A 13338-nucleotide genomic window follows, 5' to 3' on the forward strand; every position below is an offset into this window, starting at 1 on the left:
TTCTAGTAGCATTTCTAAATAAAGGTGTGGAAACATACCCCACGAGAGAGAGAAAACGATTCTTCCAAAACTCACGATGCATTACATCTGTTACTGTCTTTACTGAACCACAAATTAGTGCCACAATTCTTGTACCAGACAGCTGTTGACATGTTAGACCAGCTTTCAAATTCACCTTCTCAACCTTCACAGGACATCAGTGTTCTAAATATTGCACAGGTTAATCATGTAAACTGTTCACCTTGCAGAATTTTATGTACTGGAACATAATTTGTGCCAAGGAAGAGTAGAGAGAACCTTCCGACCATATTTGAAGCAAATGCTCTCCGCTTCTGGTAAGATGAAATGAGCAGTCTACAGCCTTGGTTGGTAACTTTAATTTTTAGAAGTAAAATGTGTAGAAACACTGAATAATGTAATTAAAATTACCCCTCCTTGCTTTGAGACTGCCCCTTATGAACATTTGAAGGCTGTTAATGCATACATAGGAAATACATATATTTTTTTAAAAAAATGGCAGTTTACTAATTAATCACTTTGAGGGGTTTGTCTGAAAGAAAAGGCATTTTGCTTTCCAAAAATTCTATTATTTCTGGTGCAAATCTTTGAGGCAAGGAAAACTTCTTTTGGCACTCCAAGGACAATATTTTAATACTGGCACAAGCTAAAAAAAAAAAAACACACCAAAGGACAAATACGAGACAGTCACTTGGCCGATAATAGTAAACAACCCTGCTTGAGGCAATATTACAAAAAACAAGTTTTTTAAAAAACGAATTTATGTTTTTACTGAACTTTAAAAGGAGAAAGAATTCAAATGTCCTCTAGAAAAGCAGCAATTGTTGGAATGAACAATTTGGAGTTCAGTCATCAATAAGTGTGGGATTCCTCGTGACTTAAAACGTGGATGCGCGAGGCTGGACTAGTGGCACTTCGGATCACCTCCATCCATCTATGCGATACAAAAACAGAAATGAATACTTAATACAGTGCATTTCCCCTTAAGATTTGATTGTGTGCCTTTTAACACATGAAATACAGTGGTACCTCGGGTTAAGTACTTAATTCGTTCTGGAGGTCCGTTCTTAACCTGAAGCACCACTTTAGCTAATGTGGCCTCCCGCTGCCGCCAGAGCACGATTTCTGTTCTCATCCTGAAGCAAAGTTCTTAACCTGAAGGACTATTTCTGGGTTAGCGGAGTCTGTAACCTGAAGCGTGGGTAACCTGAAGCGTATGTAACCTGAGGTACCACTGTACTGTACAACACGCACACACCTCAAGTATTTTAATCCTGTGGGATACAGTCATACCTCGGGTTACAGATGCTTCAGGTTGCTTTTTTTCAGGTTATGGACCGCCGAAACCCAGAAGTACCAGAATGGGTTACTTCCGGGTTTTGGAAGTCGTGCATGTGCAGAATATGCATGTGCAGTCGTGCATGTTCGCAGACGCGGGTTGCGAACGTGCATCCCGCACAGATCACGTTCGCAACCCTAGCGTCCACATTATTTGTGTGCTCATTCATAGATGCCTCTATTTCTGGCACGGAGTGGGGACTTACCGTAGATTCCGGCGTATAAGGCGACTTTTTAACCCTGGAAAAGAGGTTAAAAAGTCGGGGGTCACCTTATACGCCGGATATAAGGTGGGCAAGCTCTGTGCTGGGAGAAAGCTGCCTGGCAAGGAGCCCGCCGCTGTTGCTTCGGAAGCAGCAGTGGGCAGGCTCAGCTCCGCGCCGGGCGGCTTTCTCCCGGCGCGGAGCTGCCCAGCGTATTAGGCGACTGGGTGTATTAGATGACCCCCCCAAATTGCAGCTGCCAATTTGGGGGGTTGTCTAATACGCCCAGTCGCCTAATACGCCGGAATCTACGGTACATACCGTATTTTTCGTCCCATAGGACGCACCTACTTTTTTGGGGGGGAAATAAAGGAAATTTTTTTTCCTTTATTTGCCCCCCAAAACCAGGTCGGGGAACAGTGGGATGGTGGCGCTGCGCCTCCCCGCTGTCCCCCGAGCTTGTGGGGCTGGCCGATGTCTGCCCGGCGCGAGGGGCGCTCTGCTTCAGGGCGGCAGGCTGCGGACACCCGCGCGAAGCACGGGACGTCCTCCGGAGGGCACCCCGTTCTCCGCGCTGCAGGCTGCCGCCCGCAAGCCGTGCGCGCCCGGGGGAACTCCCCCCGGGTGTGCAAGGCTTGCGGATAGCTTTCTGGAGCCTGGAGAGCGAGAGGTGTCGGGGCACACCGACGCCTCTCGCTCTCCAGGCTTCAGCAAAAGCCTGCATTCGCCCCATAGGACGCACACACATTTCCCCTTCATTTTTGGAGGGGGAAAAGTGCGTCCTATAGGGCGAAAAATACGGTACATACATTTAACACCATAGACCACTGGTTCTCTTAACTTTTTTCCTCTGGCTCACACTGATCACGACACACTGTATTTTTCATTGACGGGAAACACAAACGACTCCAAGCAGTGCCTGATTTATAACACAAGACAACAACTACTTTATAATAGTAGTTGTGTGTTTATGTTATAGCTCATGGGACATCCATAAGGTGTAAAGGCAGCTGCATAAGGACATGAATAATTCTGCCTTGCAGTACAGAATTAAAAAGCAATGACATTTCAGCTCACAGAAAACTGACATACCTTTCAAACGTGTATTCGCTCTCCGCCCTGAAATAGTACACATGGGATTTGAAGTGTAGCTTAAAGACATAGTCTTTATGAATGTTCTCAGATTCGGAAGGAATGGTAAGAGAGTAACCCAGCAGAGGGAGGCTAGCTAAAGGATGATTGTCCTAGAAACAAAAGAGAAATCGTTCACCAAACGGACCATCCCCCCAGAAGTCACTTCTCTTTATCCAGAATGCTGTGTCCCCACAGTTTTCACTGACTCTTGGGACCTAAACAGAAAATGCCTCTCATATATGGCCCTGGTAGGCTCACAGCTGGGAGGGACACAAGGCATCTGGGTGCAAATCCAAAAGCTATAGATAGTTGAAATGAGTCACTCATAGGACCTTCAAAGCTCTGGCCAGCAGGTGGGTTTTTTGGTGTGTGTGTGTGTGACTGTCCCATTCTTCTGGCTCCTCCAATCCCCTACATCAGTGATGGCCAAACTTGGCCCTCCAGCTATTTTGGGACTACAACTCCCACCATCCCTAGTTAACAGGACCAGTGGTCAGGGATGATGGGAATTGTAGTTCCAAAACAGCTGGAGGGCTAAGTTTGGCCATCACTGCACTAGATGGATGCTGTGAAGTGAGTCTGCATGGAAACTATGGTCTGGGGTGGGGACTATTCACAAGAAGGCTGCTTCCCTCTCTCCCTCTACCCCAAGTAGCTTGTCATCCCATTATCAATCAATTTCTTGCCTCACCCTTCGCCCAAGGCACCGTGTGTGTGTGACAGCAATTTAAAAGTCAGTGTTAAAAATAAAAAATAAAGCACATACGCAGGTGGGAATCTGTCGGTGCTCTTGCTGAATGGGGCAAATGGACACAAAAGCCTTGCCAATCTCCACCCACAGTGGCCAGTCCACTATGAGTGTGCTAATTCCCTTGATTTTCTATATACACCTGTCTGCACCAATTTCAATAGTCATTTTTCTTCTCAGCAAAAATATACCCCCCAAAGGTTTCTGTGTGGTTGTCTCATGCAAATAAGCAATGTTTGTACTGCAGAACTTTGACCTCTTAAAGCAGTAACTACACCATGGAATAATAAGCACACATTCCCAAGTTGAACACTGACGTGGTTTTTAAATAACTGCACTGCCTTTGGACTAAGTCTCTGTTGAACGCTAATGTTTTCTTTCCCAAGTGCTCAAAGTAATGGGGAAGTGGCCTCAAATTAACATGGTGATCTTTTTTATTTCCTTCCGCCCCATCCTAGTGAACAAATGTTGAATTGACCTTTTTGCAGAGGACAGTGGCTGGACCATCTGTTAGAGAATAGATCTGTCTTATTTTGCCCCCATGTGCCCCTGACCTCACATTTCTAGGGAAAGTGTATTGAGTCAAAGCCTCTACTGATATGGTAGCGGCTTCCAAGCTGATCACAGTCAGGGTCTAGCCCAATACATTTTGCACCGGAGGCGGACAAGATGACACTTCCTCATCCCAGACTGGACTGGCAGTGAAACTTTCTTTTGACATTGGTGATAGGATGATATCCACCACCACACCTGAGGCAGCAGGCCAGATTTGGGGGCCAGAGACTGCTCCTGAACATCTTCTGCCTAAAGCAGTTGCCTCATTAATATTAGGGTTGAGCCTGATCCTAGTTAAGCATTTTCAACTTTTCTCTCCGTGCACGGAAGAACTTTGTCTGTATCCATGAAGTTCACAAAAGCTTCAATTATCTCTGCAAATGCATCCTTTGGGGCAATCAACAATGCATAGCAATGTAATGTGTGAACAGTTACCAGTTATATTCATCTCTGATTTCCAACCATCAGTTACCTACCTGGTGGGATTTGTAGAAAAACATGCAGAAATTGGTGAATACCACCCAGAGTTTCTGCCAACCATTGCTGTTTTTGAACTTTCTCAAAAGGTTTCCAGAGAGTTGGTTCTGAAAATGAAGAGAGATAGTGCAGCAAACTTGAGTTAAGTCATATGCAGATAGAAAAACAGGCTGATGGAAAAACAGGCAAGCCTCATGTAAAATCATACTTTTCTAATTGAAACTGGCTGACTTTTTTCTCCATTGGTCATTTACCATGATTAAGAGTTCCAGATTCAGAATTCCCTACCATTCTTTAAATGAGGCTTGCTTGTAAATGGATTTTCTAAGGAAAGAAATCATCTGCTGTTACCTCATTCCAGGAAGAAGTTCTATATCTATATATCTATATTGGGGTGGGAGGGTGTTAGCTTTAATATTATACCAATTTAGCAACCTTGTTACGGGAACAGGCATCTCTACACAAATGATTTAAGTCCTGCGCACAAGCACAGATGTTTAAAATTACTAGGAAAAATGAAAGCACATCCTTTAATTAACTGAAAGCACCAGATATAATGCACAAACAGAAATAACCCTAGGAAATAGGCTCCCTGCCCCCTTGCAGGTCTGGAACAGTTTTACTCCTGAGAAAAAACCTGGAGCCTGGACTGTGGTGTCATTGATTATAAGGGTTTTGGCTGAGGTATGAATGTAATAAACGAGCAAGTTAAGTTGGCAGGCTTCAAACATAAGCACTTGTAAACTTCCTCTCTGGGAAGGAAGGGAAAAATTGACAGCTAATTTGAGGGATGGTGTTCTGTTGGACGCAAAAATCCAATTTGTTTTGGTGAGTAGGATATACTGAAGTTTTTATTCAGAATCCTAAGGTTCACCAAGCAGTGCTGTGTGTAAAATGTTCAGGGCTGTGTGGACTTGCGCAATGAATTAAGGACAGGGTGCCACTGTGAACATGCTCAGTCCTGGACAAAAACTTGGGTCTAGTTCCTCCATCCTTGCCCCAAAGCATTCTTTGTTTCATAGCCTAATCTGGGAGGGGCTTTTACTTGTTGCGATGGTTAGGGATTTGGGAGTCCAGAGAGCTTTGCCAATCTGCTGTAAGTCACACAGAGATCACCCGCTGGATCCCGGCCTGACAAAGGAGTGATAAACACACGTTTTAACTTGAAAATATACACTGCCTCTGCTCCCCAAGTGGAATATATTAACCATTGCTGATATATTTTATTCTGCTTCTGGTTTAATAATAAGCTGTCTCCACTAGAATTTGCCAAAGGGACAGACAAACAGAATGTCCCTCATATCACCACCAATGATAGCAGTGAACTGGTAAAGTTGTGTTTTTATTTCATTTTGGAAACCAGCTGAATTCTGAAAACCTGACAGGGTGTTGAGTATGCTGGAGTACAAAAGTGCCTGTTCTCCTTTTACTGTTCCTAATTTCTGTTTCGGTTACCTCAGCACTTTGGAGGGTATCATAAACGGACAGGCTTTGCATTCGGTACCAGCAGACATATGAAATGGTAACAGGCCGCTGATCACTGATCAGTCCAGCAGGTAGGGAAGGACAGTCACTGACAGTGAGAGGATCTTCCACCACAAGAGAGAGAGATAGACAGAAAGAAAGAAAGAAAGGAGGGAGAGACACAGAAAGAAAGCATAAACTACGATACTGATGTGACATTACCCACAGACTTATGAGACAGTATGACTGCGAGTCTGCCTGCCAAGGGGCAGTTGCGGAACGGAAGACAGATGTATAAAGAATGGAATCTGCTTCTAGGTTGCTCAATAGTTCATGCCGATCATTTAAACTCAAAATAAATGATGTTAATGCATAGGGGGGAGGCTTAGCAATGCAGTCCTCTTAACATGTCCACTGAAGAAATCATTTAACTGAGTTCCAAGGAGATGCACTGCTAACTAGGTTTGTATAGAATTGCAGCCCAGGAGGCGAATTTTGTACCTGCATGATTTAGTTGATAGCTCTGGTGAATCAGTGCAGGTGCACTACAGCTAATCGGTAAATCTCCAAATGGTTGTTAGCCGCCCCATTACACAATACAACTTAAAAGCAACCTAGAGGCATTCTTTCTGAGAATGGGTGTCTGCAGGTACCTTGAAGAAGCTAAACCAATTTATAGTTTACTTCAAGTTCCGTGTTATCCTTTCGTCTGGAACCAATTTTACTGAAGATTTATTCGCTTTACAAGAACTGTTTGCTCATTCTGCTATTTTCCAGGAACACTGAGGCAGTATTATCTTCAAGGAACTGACTTTCAAAAGGCTCATGATCTCTTCAAATAGTCTCTTCTAAAGAGCTGGAATTAATTGTGAAAGTTCCACAAGAAAGCTGAAATTAGCTGTCATTAAAATGCAATACAGTTGCATGTATTCTGCATTTCAATGAGCTGAAGCATTTTGATTCAATAGCTAACTGATCTGTGTAAAATTGGTTTAGCTGTAGTCAAATACATCATCAAAAAACACACAGAGACTTCCTGTGATATAGAGGACACAAGTGGAGGGAGCAGATGAGACTGAGAAGAGAACACTTCAAGAATCCAAAGAGGGGGAGAAAAACAGCCTAAAATAAAGTTGCATTAAAATGCAGCAGCCAGAGTCAGGAACAACATCCTTTCCGAGATTAAAAACAAAACAGCAACAAAATGCTCAGAGGAAATACTATCTCAATATTTGGAAATTAAATTAGAACTGTGAAAAAATTCAGAGAGTTTACCAAAACGATTCATAATTTGAGGAAAAAGGAATTTGTTAAAATGAGGTTTAATATATAATTGAATGCCAACTCCCCAGAAACAGAGGGAGGCAGTGATTGGTTGTTGCTTCCTCTGAGGAGACGGAAAGGAAATTTTCCCTGAAGAACAGGGGCTGCAGACCAGGTTGTTTTGAGGCAGATACCTCCACAGCAATACTAAAGTCGACCATGGAAACGCTGGTATTTCTGTGCCAGCAGACGTGCACCGTCGTGTTGCCACGGTGAGGGGCCTGACGTTCGAGGGAGGTGCGGGACGCATTGAGATCGTCTTCCGATTCCTGGTCTACAGTGGATTCCTCGGGGGATTCTATGAAACGCAGGGAGAAACCATCTCTTTTTTCCCCCCTTGCAGAAGATACAAACTATGAAAACATTAAGCAAAAGGCTACTTCTGGTAAAGCTTAAAACTTTCCAAACCTGTGAAGTACAGTGGTACCTCTGGTTACGAACGCTTCTGGTTACGAACTCCGCTAACCCGGAAGTAGCTGCTCCTGGTTGCGAACTTTGCCCCAGCATGTGAACGGAAATTGTGTGCTAGAGGGGTGCGCGCAGCGCGAGACCCCATTAGCAAAAATGCGCCTCAGGATAAGAACCGTTTCAGCTGAAGAACGGTCCTCTGGAACAAATTAAGTTCGTAACCAGAGGTACCACTGTATTGGGGAAAGAAGTAGGTTTTAAAAAAATAAATTATGCCACAATCCAACATGGAATTTGTACGCTTCGTCTATTGCTTCTCTAGGCTCGAGCACACTTTTAATTCACTGTTGCACTGTGACCTCTGTAAGTCAAACAACTTTGCGTGCATTTTGTTCTCCTGACCCTCTTGAGCACAGCCTTGGAGGAGGAGAGGGGGAAAAGGTCACATTGTGCAGCAGGTCGCATTCCACTGGCCAGCAACTTAGTTGAATGTGTTCAAAGGTGCATTGCTATGCACACATGCATAGTGGGGAGTATGCCCCACTGAACACAGCGGGATGTATTTGCAAGTGGAAAAACCATAGGATCTGGTTTTGGGGATAAGCTCACCCAATTCTGCATGGAAAGTTACACATTCTCAGTGGCATTGTTTTGGAGCACTTAACGGTACTTTAATGCAATCCTGTACATCTCACTTAGAAATAAGTCCTGTTGAGTTCAGTGGAGCTGGCTAGCAATATTAAGTAGGTATGGGATTGCAACCTAACTGTAGTTCCTTAACTTTCTTAAAATGCACCCTTGCTAGGGTTGCTGTAGCTGAATAAAAATAGCAATTCAAGGCACTGTTATATATGAACTAAAGCATTCTATCTGAACTAAAGTCAACCAGGGAATAAAGGTAATGCTGATCTTTAAATGTGCAGTCAAAAGAATTATTTATAGCTACATTGTCATGCAGCAGACTTCATACTACTTGGCTGTGTTTTCTGCAAACTGCAGCCTTAAGTCTGTACTTACTAGTGTCTGGTGGGCTGCCCCCTAGGAATTCAGGAGTTGGGCCATTACAATTCTCTGCCAAGTCAATAGCCATCTGTATGTCCTCAGTCCACTTGTCCATTTCCGTGCGGCTGCTAGGAACACGAAGGGAGATCTTGTTCATTTTACTGCAAGCAACTATGAGCTTCACAAGCCGGTCAATTTTTTTTAGCTGAATGCAAGTTTTCAGCCTGTTTCCTTAAACTACACCAGGCGTAGGCTAATTTGGCCCTCCAGCTGTTTTGGGACTACAACTCCCATCATCCCTGACCACTGGTCCTGTTAGCAAGGGATGATGGGAGTTGTAGTCCCCAAACAGCTTGAGGGCCGAGTTGGCCTATGCCTGAGCTACACTCTAAGAACACCCTAGTTTTAGTGTGTTCTCTTATGGTGAAAACAACTGATTACAAATGTATTTACAGTGAACTGTTGTTGTAGTAATAATCTTCTTTTGACAAGTTGCAAAAAAAGAGAGCGCAAAGTGGAAATTACTTACCTTGCAGCCACAACAATGGACTGGTGTTGACCTCTCAGTGTGAAGCAGTGAGGAACCCCCCATTCATCTTCACTCTCTTCAATCTGAGGATATGGACATACAGAGACCCTCACAAGACAGAAAAGGAGACAACGATCCGCAGAAATGTTAAGCTGCAGAATGCAGCACAGTTCTGCACTATATGAATAAATACATGGACAGTTTTGTTTCTGGAAAAAACTAAGGTTGAATTCCCATTGCAATGCTCAGGAGAATCTGGCAAAAAATATAGGAGGATTGGAGTAAGCACTGTCTGGATCTAGGCCCTTCTGAGGCTATTAGCCATTCATGTTAGCTTCACAATTCCAGCAGTACATGCTCGTTTCAATGTCAGCAAATGGGAGGAAATGCACAACGACTTGGGCATGGCCTACCTCTGGCATAGGCAAACTCGGCCCTCCAGATGTTTTGGGACTACAACTCCCATCATCCCTGACCACTGGTCTTGTTAGCTAGGGGTGATGGGAGTTGTAGTCTCAAAACATCTGGAGGGCAGAGTCTGCCTATGCCTGGCCTACTTCATCATGACCACAGGAAATATTGCATTTGGATTTTGAGCAAGTCTCCATGGATTCAGAATCACAACTAAAAACAATTCAAAAAAGGTAACTTGATGGATGTTTGTGTGCATCAAAATAGTATTAGCACATCCCTGGCAGCAGCGGTTATGTTTCAGTGGTGGGTGTCAAATGCAAAGTTTCTATTTTGAAAACTATTATTTTCCATGTTCCTAGGGAATCCTCTTGTTTAGGCTTTGGTTATCAACTGATTTCACATGGTTCTCAGCCAACAGAGCCACTGTGTTCCAACACAGAGTCTACAAATAAAAAAATGGCTATGATTTAACGCCGGACCATTTATTCCAGTCCCCTAGAACAGCACGCATGCATTCTCATTTCTAATTTGTCTCAAGAATTCCAGAATTGGCTTTCATTTCATATAAAGACAAAAAAGTATCAATTGCAACGTAATGTGATTTGAGACGTCCAGCAGCTAACTGATCAATCCACAGCTCATACTTACCATCATACCATATAGCGGAAGCTGCCCGTGGACTTTGAATTGATTTGATGCTGTTAGGCCTCTGCTTGTGTACAGCAAGACATCGTTGAACTAAAAGGCAAACACAAGAAGCAACGTAACTTGGTTGAAAACAGGAGATTTAAAGGTTTGGTTCATAGGTCTAGCCATCTGGAGGAAGCAGACAGAGCCTACAAATGTGCCCATCACTCTGTGTGTAATGTATATTGGATCATCAGTATGTACCTGTAACCGTCCCACTATTTATGCCCAATGGGCCCACATTCCAGAGCACACACTATTTCAGGGGTCTAATCACATGATCCAACAGTGTGGGAAACACTTAGACATGCTTCCAATATTGGGCTGTTGTCCCCATCCCTGGCATTCAATAGCCCAAATATATCTCAGAATTTCATGAGATCTTAAGATCACAAAAATAAGTAAATAAATCTTGAGAGACACAGGACACAAAGGGAAGTTTGCTTTGCCATCCCTAAAGATGGCTTGCTTTGCTTTTTAAGCTGCGTACTGGCAAGGTAGCAAATTCTGGTATTTTAGGAGCTGGCTTTGTTCCATTCTTGAACCGGGTGCAGACCCTTCAAGTCATGCATCTGTGGCCTTTGGGACTCAAAGATGATGCACCAAAGGTTGAAAGTATCAGTTGATTAATTGTAATATGTACTAGGTCACTAGTACACATTTATGCAAATAAAACAGGAAGACGAAAGGACAGGATAGCAGCCCAGTTCAGACATAATCTTGTTTACAAATCACAGTAAGCCATAGTTAATGGTTTGCCATGATTCTTTCTTGCCCATTTGTGGGCTACCCATGCTGTTAAGACCACATTCATGAAAGACTATCTTACTTGGCTATGAGTGATCGCCAAAGAGGAGCTACCCATACTGAGGAAACGAAACATGACCCTTGGTTGACCATCATGTCTGAACCAGGGATCATGGCTTGTTTCATTCCCAACAAAACAATATCTGCAGTCAAGGTTTGTTCTTGGCTGAGTGATCATGGTTTGTTGGGAGTGAAACAGCCATCCTAATTTGGATGCGACTCTATGCCAGGGGCTGTGATTTGTTTCCCCTGTGTGTTAGTGTACTGTTGTTTTCTTAGATTATTTTACAATTTGCATCAAACTCCTTCTGTGAGCTCCCCCCCCCCGCTTTTTCCATCACTTGGCATTTATTGCACAGTTGTGTTTGATTATTACACACAAACATTCCTGCCACTTACCAGGAAGAACATCCGCTGCTGTAAGCCTTTTCCAGACAACTTACTAAGGCTACCCAGTCTAATAAACTCCTGTGCAGGAATGGAAACAAAATATGCCATGTCAGAGCAGTATTCAAACATCTGGCTAAAAGTCTGGGCCTAATTAATGTTGCATCACTCAATTTATTATGTTACGCCTGCCCACCCTGTTTTAATTCAGCTACACACATGCGATATCCTCTAGGCCACTTCTGCCCATAAGGCCTCACTCTGTCATTGTGTCAGAAGTTATGAAATGGAAGTTGGGTGACACTTAGGAAATAGTCGGAACTGGTTGCAGAGCAATGAGGTGGTAAGTGGGATTGTCTATCATGGTGGGCCCTGAGCAAAAGGGGAAGGGGGGGAATTAGAGGACAGGATGCAATTAAAAAATAAGAGCCATGGTAATGAGCAATAAACAGAACCCAGGAACAGAGTTATTACCGCATAACGTCATTTAACTAACTAAGTCAGAGGGGAACCAAACATCCTTTAATTCCTTCTGCACCTCCATGAGAGGCTGGCAATACATTAGCCAGGAAGGCTACACAGAGAGCCTTGTTGAGCAAATGCCAGCTCAATGTGGAAAGAAGTACAACTGGCTCATCCTCAAAGTGTCCATTTATAGCAGGCTGCTTCCGCATGTAGCTCTCAGCAGCGACGGCACAAAGACAGGATGTGGAACAGGAATCATCACATGAAAAATATATTTTACAATGCAAGGGCTTAGATCTCCTAGGGTGATGGCATACACTGATGGTCTATTGAGAATCACAGCTCTTGGTACAGAATCCACCTATGGTGCATTTATTTTCCTAGTCCAATTGATGCAGAACCCACCCCCACCCCCTTACCAGTGCAGGTAACTGGCGCTCCAATTCTGACTGTCAAGTCACCTGCCTCCAACATATGCAATCTTTGTATTTTGTTTGTTTCTGGGAAGTAGTGTTTTGAAGCAAGTGGTTGAGAAACAGGATCCTTTTATGCATTAATCAAATGAAGGGGGCGATGTGTACAAAGGAGTCCTGTAATGCTAACGTAAGAGTAATGCATTTTACTGTCCAAGAGCAGACAGGATTTATCTTATTCCTTAATGCTGTGGTACCAATGTGTTAAGATAAAGAGATAAGCCTTTGCCTGCTTTTTCAGAGGAAAAGGGTAAGGAGACCTGCCCCGCTTGCTTCTCACCCTTTTGGTTTAACACACTCCTTTTTTGGCAGAACCATAGTCAAACAAGACATTCCAAGCTCATATAAGGAGTGTAACAACTTTCAAGATACTTCTCCTTCAGCCCAATTACAGTATTTTTAAAACATCGGCCCCCCCCCCCAAACAGGGATATGCTCCCAAATGTTGTTCTGTCACTTACCCTTCCTGGGATCACCAGATTGTCAATACCTATCAAATCTTTCTTCAACTCATGCAACTTCTGGAAATTTTCCATCTTCAGCATACTGCTGTGAAGCTGAGCGACCGCTTCTGAAATCTCTGCCAGAGCAGCTGCGAAATGAAACACATACGCAGAAGAAGGTAGCAGATGAACTACCTGGGCCGGATCTGCATTCCATGCGTCTCCCTCTGCCAAATGCCTCAAGAACCACACATAGCAGGCACTGCGACTTGTACCGGGAAGGAGAGAAGTAAGGTTCGTGCAATGCAAGAATGCACCCGAGGAACCAAATTGTTGTTCTTGCATGTGCATTTTCAACCTCGCCAATGCCTTGCCCCTCTCCTTCCTGGGAAGCCGCAGCAGGGAAAGGAGGTCATACAAGGGCCGTCACAAGGACCATGACTGCATGCAAGATCTGATGTTA

General features: G+C 43.8%; 1 protein-coding gene across 9 annotated transcripts in view; it reads right to left on the reverse strand.

Moving 5' to 3' along the window:
- Positions 1-361: 361 nt before the first annotated feature.
- Positions 362-13338, reverse strand: part of FARP1 (FERM, ARH/RhoGEF and pleckstrin domain protein 1) — a 180020-nt gene continuing 167043 nt past the window's right edge. For 8 of the 9 annotated variants that reach the window (XM_053384517.1, XM_053384521.1, XM_053384518.1 and 5 more), the window contains exons 19-27: positions 12894-13024; positions 11507-11575; positions 10262-10351; positions 9200-9282; positions 8686-8798; positions 7395-7558; positions 4473-4580; positions 2652-2803; positions 362-952 (exon numbers count right to left, since the gene is read on the reverse strand). In XM_053384517.1, coding sequence (XP_053240492.1) covers positions 871-952; positions 2652-2803; positions 4473-4580; positions 7395-7558; positions 8686-8798; positions 9200-9282; positions 10262-10351; positions 11507-11575; positions 12894-13024 — 992 coding nt within the window. In that variant the 3' untranslated portion in view covers positions 362-870. The remainder of the gene's footprint in view (positions 953-2651; positions 2804-4472; positions 4581-7394; positions 7559-8685; positions 8799-9199; positions 9283-10261; positions 10352-11506; positions 11576-12893; positions 13025-13338) is intronic. The other variant, XM_053384519.1, reaches the window with a different exon arrangement.

The sequence above is a fragment of the Podarcis raffonei genome, chromosome 4 (genome assembly GCF_027172205.1).
Source record: "Podarcis raffonei isolate rPodRaf1 chromosome 4, rPodRaf1.pri, whole genome shotgun sequence".
NCBI lineage: Eukaryota > Metazoa > Chordata > Lepidosauria > Squamata > Lacertidae > Podarcis > Podarcis raffonei.